Genomic DNA, 17,491 nt, shown 5'->3' with positions numbered 1-17,491 from the left:
CACGGCGGATGATCGATGTCTTCTTTCTTGAACTTATACTAGCCTTACAATCGACTTAACTTAATTTAACTTACAACTAACCCATTTTGCTGTATACCGAGCAATTATTACAGACAAAAGTGCATATTCTCTGTAATTATTTTACAATGGGTTTGCAGCCATTGGCTCGGTATTATCCTCGATTTACAAAACTATCGAGGATAACACCGATTACCAGGTCTCACCACGTGGAGGTTGCTGCAAGTGGAGACCCAAGGAAGATAGATGGTAACACAAGTTCCATCTATCCACCTTTCACAATAATCTTACGACTAACTTAGATATCTAAATACGCTTATAATATAAATATCGAAATCCCTCGGCGGATGGCTTCTTTCTTGAGTCTACCTGAAAATAAAATGAAGATCCCACGGCGGATGAACGACGTCTTCTTACTTGAACTTATAATAGTGTTACAGTAGACTTAACTTAACTAAATAAACTAAGATAAATGAAAGAGGGACAAATGAAATCAAAGTTCCATTGATCGCTCCGTTTAGCTGTATACCCAGCAATTATTAGAAACAAAGGAGTGGCATACTCTCAGAAGGAGAGTATGTTTCAGAGAGTCGATGCTCTCGGAAGGAGAGCATCAATTCTCTCTGATGCAAAGTGGCGAGCAACGCCGGGTGACTCGAAACGACGCGACCGTGTTGCCGATCCTTAGGAGCGGCCCCCTTCCCCCAGATAATCCTTCGGTGGGTCGTGCCGCGTGGCCACCGGAGTGGGCCTCATTACTCCCAACGTGCTGCCCCCAGAGGGGAACGGGGCACGGATTACAGGTGAGAAGGCCCTTGCCGGGGCATCCGTAGAGCGGCCGCGCAAGCACAGACACCGCCCTACAGTCCGTGCCCACCACCCCACCGAACAGATCATTGGTTCGTGGAACCGATCGTTCGGGACCTTCAACACGGCCGATCACTTGCATATTTGCAGAGTGACCGGAAGAAGCGAGGTACGCGAGAAAAAGAAGCTAAAGTACCTAATAACTACTGGGTATACATTACAATGGGTTTGCAGCCATTGGCTCAGTATTATCCTCGATTTACAAAACTATCGAGGATAACACCGATTACCAGGTCTCACCACGTGGAGGTTGCTGCATGTGGAGACCCAAGGAAGATAGATGGAAACACAAGTTCCATCTATCCACCTTTCACAATAATCTTACAAACAACTTAGATATCTAAATACGCTTATACTATAAATATTGAAATCCCTCGGCGGATGGCTTCTTTCTTGAGTTTATTGAAGTAAAATAAATCAAAATAAAGCACAATTAATTAGGATAAATCAAAATAAAACACAGTTAATTAAAATGAATTATATTACACGCAATTAATTATAATAAATCAAAATAAAGCACATAGAATTAAAATAAATCAAAATAAAACACAAGTACCTAATTATAATAAATTAAAATATAACCCAATTAACTAAAATAAATCACAATAAGAAAAAATAAAAAAAACGAACCCCTGAGTCGAGTTCGGATAATAGAGAGGACCCCTTGAACCCCCTTTGACCAGTATCCACCAGTGGTCAGCAGTGGTCAGCAGTGGTCAGCAGTGGTCAGCAGTGGTCAGCAGTGGTCAGCAGTGGTCAGCAGTGGTCAGCAGTGGTCAGCAGTGGTCAGCAGTGGTCAGCAGTGGTCAGCAGTGGTCAGCAGTGGTCAGCAGTGGTCAGTAGTGGTCAGTAGTGGTCAGTAGTGGTCAGTAGTGGTCAGTAGTGGTCAGTAGTGGTCAGTAGTGGTCAGTAGTGGTCAGTAGTGGTCAGTAGTGGTCAGTAGTGGTCAGCTGTGGTCAGCAGTCGTGGGGAGACCTCGTCGAGTTCGGATAATAGAGAGGACCCCTTGAACCCTCCTTGATCAGTGTCCACCAGTGGACAACAATCGAAAAACCTCGACGAGGTCCGCGGACGCGAGTGAACTGAGAATTTTTCATTGCGCGCTCGTATGCATGGGCTCGTGGCGACCGTGAACTTGCGCACACTGGTGCGCGGTCAAATGCGCGAACATTGAGTGCACTGGAAACTCGAGCACACCAAAAATTATTTCTCGATTAATTTATTATTTCTAATAAGGTAATTGTTATAACAATTACCTCTCTGAGAAATATTGTTAAACATTCTGTCAGCTGTCTCGTAATGCAAATTGTTATTGTTTATAACAAATATAAATCGAAATATACAGAAACTTTCAACATATCAACCGTGTAATGAACTTTTACGTGTAATAAATTTTACTTTATTACAAACTATTAAACAATGACTATGTCTTAATGTTTCTGACGATTGTTAACTAAATATTATTTAATGAAAATGTGCCTTGATAGCGTTTTAAACAAGGAATTCATAAAAATTTGTAGAACAGTAGGAATTCTTTGATCGACGTTTGATTGATATTGTCCTTGATAATGACTGTTATAGTTTTCAGAACAATTATTTTTGGTTTTACTCAATTCGCGTGAAATTATTTCACAATAAGTTTAATATTATAATGTTTATAACAATCACATCTTCGGTGGGAGATGTTCAACATTGTATCATCCATTTTACAATGCGAATTGTTAATAAGTATAACAGATAGAAAACGAGATATACAGAAACTTGTCAGATATGAATCGTTTCATGAAGTGCTATATGGAATCAATTTTATTTTATTGCAAATTATTAAACTGACTATGTGATAATGTTCGTAGTGATTGTTAACTAAAAATTATTTAATTCAAATATGCCTTCCTGGAGATTTATGTGAGATATTCGTAAAAATCTGTCGAAAGTAAGAATTCCTCAATCGGCGTTGGATTGTTTGTATCCTTGACAATAAGTGTTATAATTTTGAGCATATAATATTTGGCTTACTTTAAATTATTTTACAATAAATTAAATATTTTCGATAATCTAATATTATAACAATCACAATGCAGATTGTTGATAATTATTGCAATTAGAAATTGAGCTATACCGAAGCTTGTAAGATCTGGATATTATTGAAAAAAATTCAGATTTCTTCCTGTCGTCATGAATTACTTTGGAAAATCTAATTATGCATAAAAATCTACTCTCCATTCATATTGGTAATAAAATAAAATGGTAATGGGGCCACATGGCCCCGGAATCATGATATCAAAAAAAATAAATCATCATACGACAGATCTATTCTACGTCTAATCGATGCTGGTACATTTTTATTTTCCAGGTGGCGTATTTCGGAACACGCTTTCCGTGATTCGCGGCAGAGCGCGCGGCGGCGCATGCGCAGTGCGGCGGCCGCGACTCGAAAATAAGATGGCCGGCCAGCGAAACAAATAGAGCGCCGTTGTAAATAACAAACCGTACGAGAACACGTTCCGGGAAATTGTCGATCGACCGGTCCACGGTATTCATTGTGTTCAGTGATCGTTCATCGACTTTTCGATCGAAACGGTACACGTCCACGAAGGATCTAGTGATCCATCCCCCGGCGGGGATTGTCGTTTTTTTCGTCCGTTAAGAACCGCCACGATACGCGCAGGCAGCGTGTGAATGCGTGACGCGCGTGCACGACCTACGAGGTACCGCGGGCCACGGGGCCCAGCCGAGCCCCCCGGTTCACAGGCACGTCGCCAGGATGCAACTGCGAAAGCGTGGTGATCACACGCCACGTACCGAACCACGGCTCGCCTAGCTCCTCATGCTAGTCTCGTCTTCCGAATTGCTTGGTGCACAGCATGAAGGAGATGCTTGGAGGGTGCTGCGTGTGTTCTGACGAGAGGGGTTGGACTGAAAATCCACTGGTCTATTGCGATGGCCAGGGCTGCACTGTTGCCGTACACCAAGGTGCTCATCGAGCCTTTATTTCATAGCTCTGGGCATACTACGGGTGGTCAATCAGACTGTTGGGCTAACATTTGGTATTTGTTATTGTATCGATAGGGTTTGATGGATCTGTACTACGGGCTAGAAATATTAGAGCCAAGGGGAATGAAATGTATTTGCCAATGACAATGTTTACGTCTTTGATTTCAATGTTTTCAATCAATACTACAGTTGATATATTATGACTAGCCTATGGAAGCTTCAGGCAGATTCACAGTATCAGATAGTAGTGTATGAAAATTAAAATGGGACAGAATTTTGAAACTTAGATTAAGGGTTTTACCACGTTATTGATAACACATAAATGATATTCTATTTTCATAGATAAGGGATGCTATGAATTCATAAGAGTCCACAGATTAGATATGACATTTGAGATATGTCTTGTTTTTGGTCTATTGTATCTTATATTTAGGGAGACAGTAGTGGAGGGAGTTGATTAAAATGTTTATGATCTTTTTGCAGCCTGTTATGGTATCGTCACGGTACCTACAGGGCCATGGTACTGCAGGAAATGTGAATCACAGGAGAGAAGTGCGCGTGTGGTGAGTGGGACTGTATTTGTAGTAACACTGTTGAAGGGAGCATTGAGCTTTCAAACTTGTGATTCATGTATATCAGCTGAAAAGACTATGCAAGGTTACAAAGATGCCATCAGTGCTCCTTTACCTTGTATTAGAAGTCTGTCATACATATAAATTGTCTGTTGGTCAGTGTTTAATTCATTGTTAATATTGACAGCGTTGTGAATTGTGTCCAAGCCGTGATGGAGCTCTTAAGAGGACAGATCAGGCTGGTTGGGCGCACGTGGTTTGTGCGCTCTATATACCGGAGGTACGATTCGGTAACGTGACGACAATGGAGCCGATTATTTTACAACTAATACCATCTGAAAGGTTCAGTAAGGTAAAATCATCTCTCCAGAACCCACTGAGTTATACGATATTACTTGTATCTGACATTGTATTGACATCGGTGATGGTTTCAGTCGTGCTATATTTGCGAAGAACAAGGAAGAGGTAGTAGAGCAAATGTGGGAGCCTGTATGCAGTGCAACAAGACTGGCTGCAGGCAGCAGTTTCATGTAACGTGTGCTCAGGCTCTCGGGTTGCTCTGCGAGGAAGCTGGCAACTATCTGGACAATGTGAAATATTGTGGATACTGTCAGCATCATTACTCCAAACTGGTAAGTGAAATCAGCAATCGCATTTGAAGCTACGTGAAACATTTTTATCTTGTTAAATACAATAATCTGTGTAATTCCAATTCCTTCGTTTGGACTTTCAGAAAAAGGGTGGTAACGTTAAGACAATACCACCGTACAAGCCAATACCAGCAGATAATGGCTCGTCAGACTCATCTCCTGAAAAGGAAGCAGAGACCCCGATTAAATCTTCGTCAAGTGGTAAACGAAAGAGTTCAAGTTCCAAATCCACTACAAATTCTAAAAACAAATCAAATACTAGTCCAAGCCTAGAAATAAATGGCGTAGCCGACGACAAAACCGGCAGCGGCCGTAACACACCCAAAGACAACACCACAAATTCCAGTAAATTCACAACTTCAAACTTCGTAGAGACAATCGTGACCCAGTCGGAGAGCGTGTTCGGCCACGACGGCACTGCCTCAACCACTGCCTCGGGGACGATTAAATCGGGATCGAACACGAGCTCCAGCCACAAAAACAGTGGGGGGCAAACGAAAACGAACACGTCGGCGTCGAGCAAGTCGTCGAGCCACAATAAAAAGCGAAAGACCGGAGCGCGTACGCCGACCGTGATTGGTAACGAGAACTCGAATCAGTCGGTCAGCTCCGAGGCAAGCGGCTCCGTTGTGGTTGCTGTTAGCTCAATCGTCCAGCAAGCTGTGTCCACCAACAATGTACAAACAACCATAACAGAGGCCACGAGTCTGAGCACGACCACGGAACCGGAAAAATCGAAAAAGGTATTTGAGCTGCTGCCTGATCTTTGAGAATAAGGTTTAATGATAAGGATAGATAATTATCTAGATTGAGAGTTTCAAATAACGAATATAAAAAAAGCTTCAGCATTCTGAATCGTTTGAACGTGGAAATTCCAATTTTTATAATAAAATAAATACTTCTCGAATGAGTCGACATTTGACAAATAACTATTTAATCTCGTTAACTGTTCAAAGTTTTGGATGATACCCTTAAATACTGCAGCTTTTCAGTATGTGGTATTCAAGTAAAATTGTGCCCACCTATGGGTCTAGATGTATGTACAGTAACTCATCGATGAGTGTTTGAAGGCTCCTCTGCACTAATAACAACAGGTCCCCAAACGTAACGCTGACTTTGTAATGAGGTTTAGAATAGTTAAAAATCTTGCAATTCTAAAGACAATGATATTTATTTCAACGGCATATGGCCATTAGTTTATATAATATTTAATGTTCAGTGCCGAGGAGCCTTCAAACACTCATCGAGGATTTCCTGTTTACGTTCAGAAGAATGTTTCGTCTTTCCTTGCACATTTTCTTACAAATATATAGATTAAAAAAACCGTATATCAGAATGTGTTTCCAGTTATGAATGGATGATATATAATTTACATTCAGGTACACTTTGGTACCCCTATCACCTGTATCTTGTTTTTCCTTTTTTCTTTTTCAGTTGAAAGTCGAGAGTCCCATTCAGTCTTCGTCGAACACACCAGTGAGTACAGAAGCGACCACCACACCTGTGATAATGGCAGTAACGCAGTCTCAGTCTTCAGTCGTTACACAGTCACCTACGACTACTTCGAACAGTATAGTCGTCTCTGTACCACTGACTGCGACCTCGCTACCCAGCACCGTGCAGAGCGTAGTGACGAGTGCTCCAACGTTGTACCAACAGTTGCAACAGAGTATAATCACCACAGCAGCAGCTACGGAACCAAGGTCCAGTGCTATGCCCAATCCTGCTGAAGATGCTCCTGCAAAGAGGTCCCGGTATGTACATATTTAATTTTTAATGTAAATATCATCTCGATTCTGAGGATCACTTTTATTCACACGTTAAATATTCCCGTTTAATTTATAAATTCATTATTATTGAAATATTGCGAGGTGTTCGGTTTTTACGGTTTTTAAAGTGAATACGAAAATACTGATAGTACTGTTTCCTGGTTCCAAACGCGCGCCAAAACGGGAGGCATCAAAATGGCTGTCCCATTGGATAAACAAGCCACTTTACTCCTAACCTCATCCCGCGTATAGTAAAAATTACTCAGGTAGAAAAATTTGTGTATGGTCTAAGAATTTATAGTGCCAGCGGGAAAATTGCCTCGTCGGGGTCGAACAATGTTCAGCGAATCTATCGGGACCGGTGGTGATAATTGCAAGATGGTTATAACAACATTGTTCTGGATATACAAGGGGAAATAATATCAGGCGAAATTTTTCAGTTCGCACGATTTTTATCACGGCGTTTGTCTCACGGATCTCGAAACTGTATCAGTTTCGCGCGGAATCCGGTGATTTCGTTCACGATTTCCGACTCGTCTATAAACTTTAAGGACACTGAGGTTATGTTTGTTTCTTCTACCTCAAGGGGCCTCAAGGGCAACGAACGGAGAAAAGGAGTAACGTGATGTTTTAAATGGCAGTGCCTAACGGTCCGTTTACATAGTATTTCGTAAAGCTCTGAATTTAATCAAATTTTCGTTTTTTTCTACATGAATATTACTGTGACAGTGTATTGAATTTGATAAGGTGTAATCTGAAGTGTTCATGTATATATATATATTTTTTTTTTTTCATTTGTTCTGTGATCTCATCCGGTAGAGCTTATCTAATTTTCTTTGCCTATTGTGTCACTGAGTTCTGGTATCGTTACATAATAGAATTCAGGTTTCTGTGCTCCTTTAGCTCTCAGTCGTCAGACAAGCAGGAAAAGTCCCGGAAACCAAAGCGTGGCTCGTCGAATAGTCAACCGGCACTGTTGCAAGCACAGCAACAGTCGCAGCATCAACCACCTCATCTGACAGCTTCCTCTGTGGTAACATCGGTGTCCAGTTCTGCTGTGGTATCGACATCCAAGAGAGGGGGAAGAAACAATCATCAGACACCACCACCTGCTGTAACTGTGGCACCAGTGCCATCCATCATACAGGGACCCACGTTGAGTGGAGGTCATTTCAGCAGTGTTGGTATCGGGGGAGCAAATACGATGGGTCCTACTGTTAAAGAGTCCCCTCCAAGCAGTCCTGGTTCCGAGAGTATGAGCAGTACTGGACCAGGAAGACGGAAAAGGAAGAGTGCCAGTGCAGCGTCCACAACACCTACACCCTCTGCATCCAGCACACCGACACTCACCAATCCTAAAGAAGAGAAGGATGTCAAGCTGTAAGGAGCAAACCTTCTCCATCGTCAAGGTGTCATTATATATAGATACTAATTCAGGATGTGCAACAGGTTTCAGAATGGAGTCAGTGCACCTCACATGTTAGGCAATCAGCTGAATCCATCTTCAACAATGGCGCAGAAAATGTCTGACACACTGTCTCAAGAACTGGAGGCTCACTCTATTTTCACGGAAGCTAGTAATTCTACCCAGACCTTAGTTGGCCCACAGCTGCACAGTCGAGTTATAGCATCTGTATGTAATTTTCATGTGTATTGTGATACTCTTGGGGATATGTATGGAAATTGAGTGATTTAAAAGTTTTCCCATTTTAATCGTGTGCTCGTGTTTCACAAGCAGATACGATCGAATCAAACGGGTGCACCACCCACGTCGTTTTCGTCGGTGTTCAACACAGCGGGCAATACCAATACGGTCACCAATGCCAGCGCCAGTACAAGCACCACCAACGCGCTGGGTGGTGGAGCAATACCTCAAACACTGGATCAGCTACTGGAGAGGCAATGGGAGCAGGGCAGTCAGTTTCTCATGGAGCAGGCCCAGCACTTTGACAGTGAGTGTACGGCAAGGAAAAACATGCTTCCAGTCGCATGGGTTTGGTGATATTAGGGATCTCTAGTATCGCATGTATTTATTTCAGAGCAATACCACATTTACTAATTAAGGGTTAAACACTGATGCTTGCTAGCTTGATAAGTTCAGCACATTATCAACGAAAGAAGATTAATTTTACTTTCACATTCTGTTCACAGTCGCCTCTCTACTGTCCTGTCTTCACCAGTTAAGAGCAGAGAACCTTAGGCTAGAGGAACATGTAAATAGTCTTTTACAGAGGAGAGATCACCTATTGGCTGTGAACGCTAGGCTCGCTATTCCACTGACCAGTCAACCCAACACACACCCAGGTACCTAACCCCTACTTTATCTGGGTCATAACTCGAACCAGTCAGGATCTTACTTCAAGAATAATGATTTTCAGCGAATAATATACATCCAACGGTCAATCCATCTCATCCAAGCATCCCTCACCCCGACGTCCCACCAGGTGCTGCTGCTCCAGTGCCTCGAGTCACCAGAGAACCACGAGTGAACAACACGTACATGCCTCATTCCAGTTCCAGTAACCATTCTGCAACATTGGAGAACGGCTTACCACCCGATCCATCGCCACCAGCCGCAGCCTCGTTGTCCCAGTATCAACACAGGACGTCGCTGGTTGCACCGCAACCGAGTCCCACGATCAGGTAACGTGTCTATCCCTCCGAAGACACTGCGGATACAGGTGGTACAAATTTAGTCTTCGATAATTGCGAACAGGCACAGCCCAGCCGGGAGCGGTTACCATCAGGGCCAACCGAGCAACATAGTCTCCCCTGCGCCAGCTAGCAATCCTGGAGTGGTCAGGAACTCCTCCGTCACTCCAGATCCGCTGCGTGGAGTACCAAGGTGGTAAAATACGTTCCTTCTTCTTTGTATCATTGTCATCTTTGATCCTTCATAACTGGACTACAGGAGTTTATGCAAAACTCTAGATACTGATGTCTGAAAATTAAAATGGAGCACAGTTTTGAATTCTATTTTACTACATTAATAATAACTAGAATGCGGATTTTTATGCAAAGGTAATTTATAAAGACAGGAGAAATTATAGAAATTTATTTACCCTAAGTATCTTATTACGTTCAGACTAAAATAGAGACCTCGTTGGAATCGATGAAATTTTAATTTTTTATTTTATTTCAAATTGGAATATTAAACACATAATAATTAGATCCACAATTTAATTTTATAAAGACATAATGCATAAACATTTGCAGAATATTCGTGATTGCATTGAAACGGAGTCGATATGAGTGATCCATTTCCATTTTTTTCAGGTCAGTGCCACAGTCATCGAGCAATTACATGTCCTCGATGTACCAACCACCCACTATGTCCAGTCTGACGAGTAATCAAGTAGGTAATGTTCATAACCTTCATTCACATGGACCTTCTCCGCCCAGCCACGGACCACCTGGGAAACCCAGCTGAAGATAGGCGGATGGATCGGAGATATAGAAGCGTGCTGGATCCTCTGGGATACGTTGGTAGGGCTGAGAGGCTTCTGATCGTGTACTGGGTACCGAGAGAGAGAGAAAAACGTGTTTGTAGAAGTGGAAAATCGCCAGGTCCCTCGGGGGAATTGACCCGTGTGCTTCGTTGTATTTGACCTCAATTTGTTACCCAGCAACTTGTGTCTCGATTGATCGTGATTGGATAGGTTAGGCTTCGACGATCCGCAACTCTGTACCACAGAATTTCTCATTAACGAACAACCCACCAGTTGCATTTTATCGGTGATTTTGTAATTTGTAATATTTCCGAACACACGCAATTTCTATCGATTATTCGAGAAAGACACATGCGAGCACGGTAAATAGTAGAGGGTAGTTTCGAACGAAGTATCGCAACCACTTCTTTTGTTTACACTTCACAATCTTTTCTCCATTTTTCTTTTTTTTTTTTGTTTTATCCGTTGGTTGCGCATCGTGGAGCACGTCTGAGACAATCTCCTCATCGTTGACGAGAACAGAGAGAGAGAGAGAGTAACAGGGGAAACGCAGATGTACAAATCTTAGGTAGTAAGTTTAATCTGTCGCGGCAAAAATAGCAATAATATTTACATGTAGGTGTACATTTTAATCGGAGGTAATCGCTAGTAAGTCGGACGGTATGCCCCACCCGTCGTTATGTTATATTGAGGCGTTTATTACAACCGACGTCGGTTAGCTTCTTCTGTTGGATGTGAATTGTTCGAGACTTGGATCGCACAGAGTGCTCAGGGAACTGAATGGGAACATTTTTGGCTGGAACACCGGGTAGTGTTTTACAATATTGAATTTTTAACAAAGTCCAGATTTTATCCGACGAATACTGACACTTTATTAACTCAGATAAGCCTATTATTGTTTTAGAAGGATGACTACGAGGTATTTTTGCTGCATGTTATATCTGGCCCAGTAGAAGGATGACCGTATTTTCTGAAAACTAACTGATAATAATACAGAAATTTAATTAGTACCGTAAGTTAGGGTAACTTTGTTCCAAACTCAAAAAAAGTTTCTTTTCAATTTTACATGTATTTTTATTATAAAATCGGAAGTGAGCATTTTCCGACTTGGGACAAAATTAATCTGAGTCAAAGTTACCCCAACCAGAGGAAATATTATTTTGAAGAAATTCAAGCTTATCTCTGTTAATTTATCTTTCAGTCATGGCAGTTCCAGACTCCGACCCATTTCCCCTAAAAATATTCAATTCAGCCTGCTGAGTACGAAGTGCCGTTTCAATTCGAACTGCAAACTTTCAGCGCCCTATAGTTTCAATTGCCACCCTTGTGTATTTTCTGTGGATCCCTCTGGCAATTTTACAGGAGTCTCCAACCTAGTTCATCAAACACAGACCCGACCTGTCTCACAGTGGTCACCTGTATATTCTAATCTTATACATAGAACATAGTTGTACGACACGAGCACTGCCTTCCACCAATAACGTGTCGCTGTGGGACAGATCGACCGAATAGGAGGATCCTTCTTAATAACACTTTGTTGGTTTTAATTCCATGTCCACATCTGCCTCCACAAGTGGTCAAAGGAGCTTAATTCTCGAGAGCAGTTGAGAATGGTTTCGTGATGTGTAATATATAGATTCGTTCGATTTTTTCGATCAATTTTGGCCACCGCCCACTTGGTTCGACGACCTTGATCGCTGTGCTCTAGCAGTTAATCTCAACAATTTGTTAAACGTGTCCGTGGATCTGTTTTTTTTCGGGGGTGTGTGTGTGTGTGTGTGTGTGCACCGACAAGGACTTTCGCTCAAGGAACTAGATCAACTATTTCTACTACGAAAATTCGGCTTAATTGTGACGTGGTGTTTCTACAGTACTTTGGAGTAATTCCTGTCGCTGGAAGCTGAAGAACTTATAGTAGCCCTACGTTTTTATTCTTTTTGTTTTTAATTACAAATAAATTTTTACCGTTATGCGTGACAACGCGCTCAGCTACCATGCGACAAGAATCATCGTGGGGCGTTCAGATTTGGTGGGAAAACGGTGGGTCGCCTGTTTCGATTCGATTGAATATCCACAGGAGATGAGAAATCTGTCTTTGCGTCTGGGGACGAAGTTGAATTTTAATATAAGAAGTTTCATTTCTTCTTTTATGTCACTGCCTGGCTAGATTATTTATTTCGTTGCGGAGAAACGAAATTTGTTTTTTTTTTTTTTATCGTGGTAATGTTTACCCGTCTCTTGTGTTCCTTATTTTGTAATTAGACGATGGCGCGGAAAGACAATTTTATTTTGAGATTGATCTGGACGTTTTTCGGTCTTGGGATTGGGAGATCCGATTTATTACTCGGTCCGAATGTGCATGTGTTTGGAATACGGTTTTTTTTTTTCTTTTTTTTAGGACTTGTTCCCCATGATTGATAGCGATATGGGAGACGTTAGTGGTAGAATGTATCAGACCCGCAGGAGATGGCTCGTCACATCGCTCAGGGAAAATTCGATTTACTCTGTACTGAATTCGATCGTGGATTTTTGTTCGTGTGGCGTCGACTGTGTAAAATTCTTACTGGATTATCGTAGTATCGTACCTACCGTAATTTTCTACCTTAATGGTTACTGGTGTGGCAGTACTCTCAGGGTCTCTGCAAAAACAAGCCGGCACTATTAAAAGTAGCCGCTCTAAATGAACTAAAATATTGTACATATAAGCGTAAAAAAAGAAACCTGTAATTCGACGATTACTGATTAAACAGAATATTAATTTAATCGTTTTTTTCTATCGTGATCATTATTGAATAATCGGGTGTTCCGAGAAGGAACAGTATCGGACGTATGAATTTAATATTTTTATTCGCAGTGACAGACTGGTACAGAATTTTGGAACTCGATGGGGAAGATCGAAAAATAATATGGAATTCTTTTAGTGTTCGTCGAGGACGAGAGTGAGTGCGTTTATACCGATGATGAGTATTTTACGAATTATTCATATTGGAACATCTCAATCTCTTAAACCAAACGTTGATCCGTTTAAGATGTTGGGCCAGGTCCTTTGTCAGGACATTCTGTAGCTGTACGAACCTCCCTTCCCCCCCCCCATTTTACTCTCACCTCGATCATTCATGCTGCAACGGTGTGATTCTCTTTTATGTTCACTTCGAAATTGTGTACAAAATAAATTATTGTGTTCATGATTGACATTCGGAGCCTCGTCGCTTGGAAATTCGACTTCAAATTTGACCAAAGTCTTTTCCAAATCGTGGGATTCACTGGGTTTAACCAAAGCCATTTTCTGCAGGAAAGTCGCGTTAACTGCCCTTGCGTCGTCCCCACCATTGCGGGGATTTCCTCTGGAGCCAGTCAAACGATTAAAAAATAGTAAACAACCTATGTAATGATGACAATTCTTTTATTTCTGGTTCATTGTTAATGAAACGTTTCTTACAATATTGATGAAATTTTCCTGATTGAAATGCCAAGGCTCGGCACGTTTACTGCTCGCATGCGGTCTCGAGTTAACGCGCAGCTAACGCGACTTCTCTGTAATAAGAGTTTAAAATTAACTTAGAATTTTACTAATAACTGGTCTGAAGATTGAATGTTTTCTTTTTTGTTATTTAGTGGAATTACGGTATCGTTTATTGTCATATAGACCCAGTAATCCCAACAAAATTTTTCTATACGTAGCTTTATTATATCTGTACGTATACATTCATGTACCGCAAAGGAACCCGTGCGTTTATAGTGTAGAGCCTAGAAAAATTGTTCAGAGCCACATTACAACCTCGTTAGGAGGATGAACAAAAGATACACATGTTCGTTCCAAAATCGAACCACGAGGGTTTCGGCGACGTTTGTACAAATTTTATAACAATCGTGAATACCGCTAGGACCGCTTTAGAACCAATGTTGAACGGGTTACAAAAGCCCCGTCAGAAATTTAATTTCTCAACCGAGACTGAAATCTTGATTTTCTATGGGCTGAGCGACAACTCGTGAAAAATAAAATAAAGCGATTGGCCGAAATTCTCGACAAGTGTACCGTGAAACATTTTGATACTCTACGACTAACTCAAAAGTAATGAAAAAAAAAAAATAATTACAAAATACTATGTGTGTGCAAATGAGAGGGCCACGTTTGCGATGCGTGTTTTCATTTTTCTACGAGAAAGTGAGAGAGTTCAGCGAACGTTTGTATGGGACTTCTGGGCGAATTAGGGGCTCGTTGTAAAATAAACTTCACCAACGGAGACTGGCGTCGACCGGAAGCTCCTCGAAACGGGGAGCATTCGTCTAGGTGCACCTTGTAGGTTTTTCCAAAAGTCACGTGGGGGGTCAATTAGCGCGCGGAGAATTGTAAAAAAAAACAGTACTGATCCATGCATGTCACTTTTGGGACAACCTGCAAAAAAACAAACATGTAAAGGCGCTAGGGCTGCTCATGTAAAGAAAGGAAATAAAAGGAAAGGGTGTATCGTTGGAGGATCGTCAGGACAGTTCAAAGGTGGCCCAGCCTGGTGTGTGTATGTGTGGTTTTTTGTACATTTTCAAAAAAAAAAAAAATTGATCCTGGCAGCTAAGGAAACCGTATCTTTGCCTATGAAAAATGCCACCTTTGTATTGTCACTGAAAACGTGTGTGTCTATGTTGTACCCTTTAAATATGGAGAGAGGAATGCCATATGTGTTTCCATCGGTGAATATTTTCTATCAAAGAGGATTGATTGGTCATTTGTAACACCTCGTTCGCCTCTTGGGACTTCACTTTGTATGCCTGAGGCTTTTAGATTGGTCAATTGGATCTGGTTTGGAATTGAATTTTGTTTTAAAATAATGGAAATTTCAATTTTCTTTATGGTAATTCAAACAGAATTAATAGAAATTTACGCTGACAATTGGAGTCCTGGTTGAGTCACAGGTTAATTATTACAGATCTTGATCCTTCTTAAGGTGTAAAGGTTTCCAAAATTCTAAATCCTTATGTGGGTTACAAGTACAAATTCACTCAATACTAAAAAATATCCTGCAGATTTTTATTAGGAATTTTTTCCTTCTCTTAGGTATCCTATTTGGTTCATAAATGAATAGAAAACTTGTTGCATCTGTTGATAATTTTGTAGTTTAATGTATTTCACAAAGGCTCATTGGCTATAATTGCATAAAATCCACAGTCTAGTGATAAATCACTTTTGTATCCTTACAGATCTCTAGTTCTCAGAGTTGAAGGCTCTTCTAAATAGAACGAGTCTTATTTCTAAAGTTCTGAATCCCTTTCTCAGAAGCCCAGAAAGTTTAATTTTTTTTTCTTGTAATATTGATTCCTCTGTAAATTTGATAAATGAAGGATTCAAGTGTTTTGTAGAGACCAGAGGCAAACGAGGATGGATATTCACTCCTGAAGATGGATGATGGTTCTGCCCATGCATTGAAAATCCCTCTGAACTAATGGATTTTGAGGATGAGCATGGTGATTTCTCAGAAACGTTGTCCCTGAGTCGCGTGGGATCAGTTCCAGGGATGTAAACCCTTTTGTAATGTAACTGTGCATACAGAATCATGTAATAAAAGAAGACTAAACGATAACCCATCGTGTTCCCTCATGCATTATTATGACTTTTGTATCTGTTTCATCTTACATGTAGTATATTGTTTTAGTACTCTTATTCAGAAGATTTTTGGTATAATTTTGAATGTGTTGGATATTTATTTCTACTAAAATATTGATATTATACTTGAGATTTTTATGTTATTTTCATTCTGAGGACTTTTGTACAATCCTAATTTGTGTTTTAAAGATATCTACGTAATCCTAATGTATAATTTGGGGATTCTAATGTGACTAAATTATATTTAGAAATTTTATCTAAAACCTTCAATCTTAAGGATTTTGACATAGTTCTAATTCTGAACCCGAGGATCCTAAAACGATTTTAAATTATATTTACAAATTTTTTTGCGATCCTAATTTCTATTGTTTACATTTTGAACCAGCCAGAGGGTTCTGATGTAATCCTAAATTATATTTACTAATTTTCAATTTAAAAAATTTTGAACCTGAGGATTCTACCGTGATCCTAAATTATATTTAGTAGTTTTTTATGATTCTAATTTCACTTTTAAAAATTTTGAACCCGAGCATTCAAAGACGATTCTAAGTTAGGATTCTTATAGAATGATTTCAATTTTTATTTCAAGAATTTTTATGAAATTGTGTTTCAGATTGTAGCTGTTCATTGGTCAGAGTATGTGTAATATTTCAAGGGCTGAGCAAGTGGAAATCTTAAGTTCTTTCTTTACAGACGCCGTCAGTATTTCTAAGACTACAGAACAAATCCGTGGCGTTCGCCACGGTGCTGGCCAACGATCGTGGGAAGTCTCACCTGCGACCTCGTCTCCGACGAATCAATATTACACGAGTGTACGAATACACTATGTTTCGTGGATAACAGCCGTAAGGTGCTCTGCTATCTGAACGCACTATTGTTTCTTATCAATCAACTGACCTCGTGCAATAAAGAACACGTAACAGGGCCGTTTAGATATGAAAATCATCCACTTTATTTTCTATTTACACTCCACAATTTACATATTTTAGATCCTTACCATGCCTAACATAACGCCTACGACTCTGGTTCTAAATTTAGATTACCTCAAAACCTTTCAAATTGAAATTTAGGGTGATACAAAATTTGTAAATATATTTTAAAATAAATTTTAAATAATTCTCAATATTCAGAACGTGTATATAATACTATTAATTTTCTAGATATTTTATTGGATTCTAAATTGGTCACTCCAATGTAGTTCAGGCATTCTACTCATAATCAGGTATACTTATTTATTATAGTAGCTAATATTGCAATACGCAATTCATTCAATTTTTAATTCCGTAATTCAATAGTGTATTTATAAAATTTTCCATGTGTGGAAGTGTATTTACATAGGAGCAGTTAATTGTCCTATTTATAAAATATAAAAAATTCATAATTAAACTGTGGATATTTATACATTTATAATAAATTGAAACACAAATAATCTAGCAAGAACTAATAATGTTTGTTATTTTGAATTTAATGAACTTCTAAACAAATGACATCAATTTTCTTTCTGTGTTAGTACCTTTGGAAAGAAACGCAGCGACAATGGGAATTCGCATAAACATCCGCCGTCAGTGGTAGG

The 17,491-nt window shown here is 40.2% G+C and overlaps 1 protein-coding gene across 2 annotated transcripts; it reads left to right on the top strand.

Annotated features, from left to right (window-relative positions):
* Window positions 1–3,711: 3,711 nt before the first annotated feature.
* LOC107186988 (protein AF-10-like) lies at window positions 3,712–10,326 on the top strand. Of its 2 annotated transcripts, none has more exons than XM_015574973.1 (13): window positions 3,712–3,858; window positions 4,363–4,442; window positions 4,639–4,803; window positions 4,886–5,083; window positions 5,185–5,844; window positions 6,536–6,855; window positions 7,756–8,250; window positions 8,320–8,503; window positions 8,609–8,822; window positions 9,022–9,174; window positions 9,249–9,513; window positions 9,587–9,715; window positions 10,147–10,326. In XM_015574973.1, exons 1-13 carry the CDS (start codon window positions 3,750–3,752, stop codon window positions 10,298–10,300), a joined length of 3,126 nt encoding a protein of 1,041 aa, XP_015430459.1. In that variant the 5' UTR covers window positions 3,712–3,749; the 3' UTR covers window positions 10,301–10,326. The 2 variants fall into 2 exon arrangements, with proteins under 2 accessions (XP_015430459.1, XP_015430458.1); XM_015574972.1 differs by having other exon boundaries at window positions 8,606–8,822.
* Window positions 10,327–17,491: the final 7,165 nt, after the last annotated feature.

This window comes from Dufourea novaeangliae, unplaced genomic scaffold (assembly GCF_001272555.1).
Source record: "Dufourea novaeangliae isolate 0120121106 unplaced genomic scaffold, ASM127255v1 scaffold96, whole genome shotgun sequence".
Taxonomy (NCBI): Eukaryota; Metazoa; Arthropoda; class Insecta; order Hymenoptera; family Halictidae; genus Dufourea; species Dufourea novaeangliae.
Note: the sequence above shows the minus strand (reverse complement) of the source record. Positions and strands in the feature narration are given on the sequence as shown.

Bases quoted from the DNA above. Each gene is read 5' to 3' on its own strand.
- LOC107186988 (XM_015574972.1), top strand. From the start codon at position 3,750: ATGAAGGAGATGCTTGGAGGGTGCTGCGTGTGTTCTGACGAGAGGGGT. The intron at 9,514-9,586 runs GTAACGTGTCTA...AATTGCGAACAG, and splicing joins CAACCGAGTCCCACGATCAG to GCACAGCCCAGCCGGGAGCG. The intron at 9,716-10,146 runs GTGGTAAAATAC...CATTTTTTTCAG, and splicing joins CCGCTGCGTGGAGTACCAAG to GTCAGTGCCACAGTCATCGA.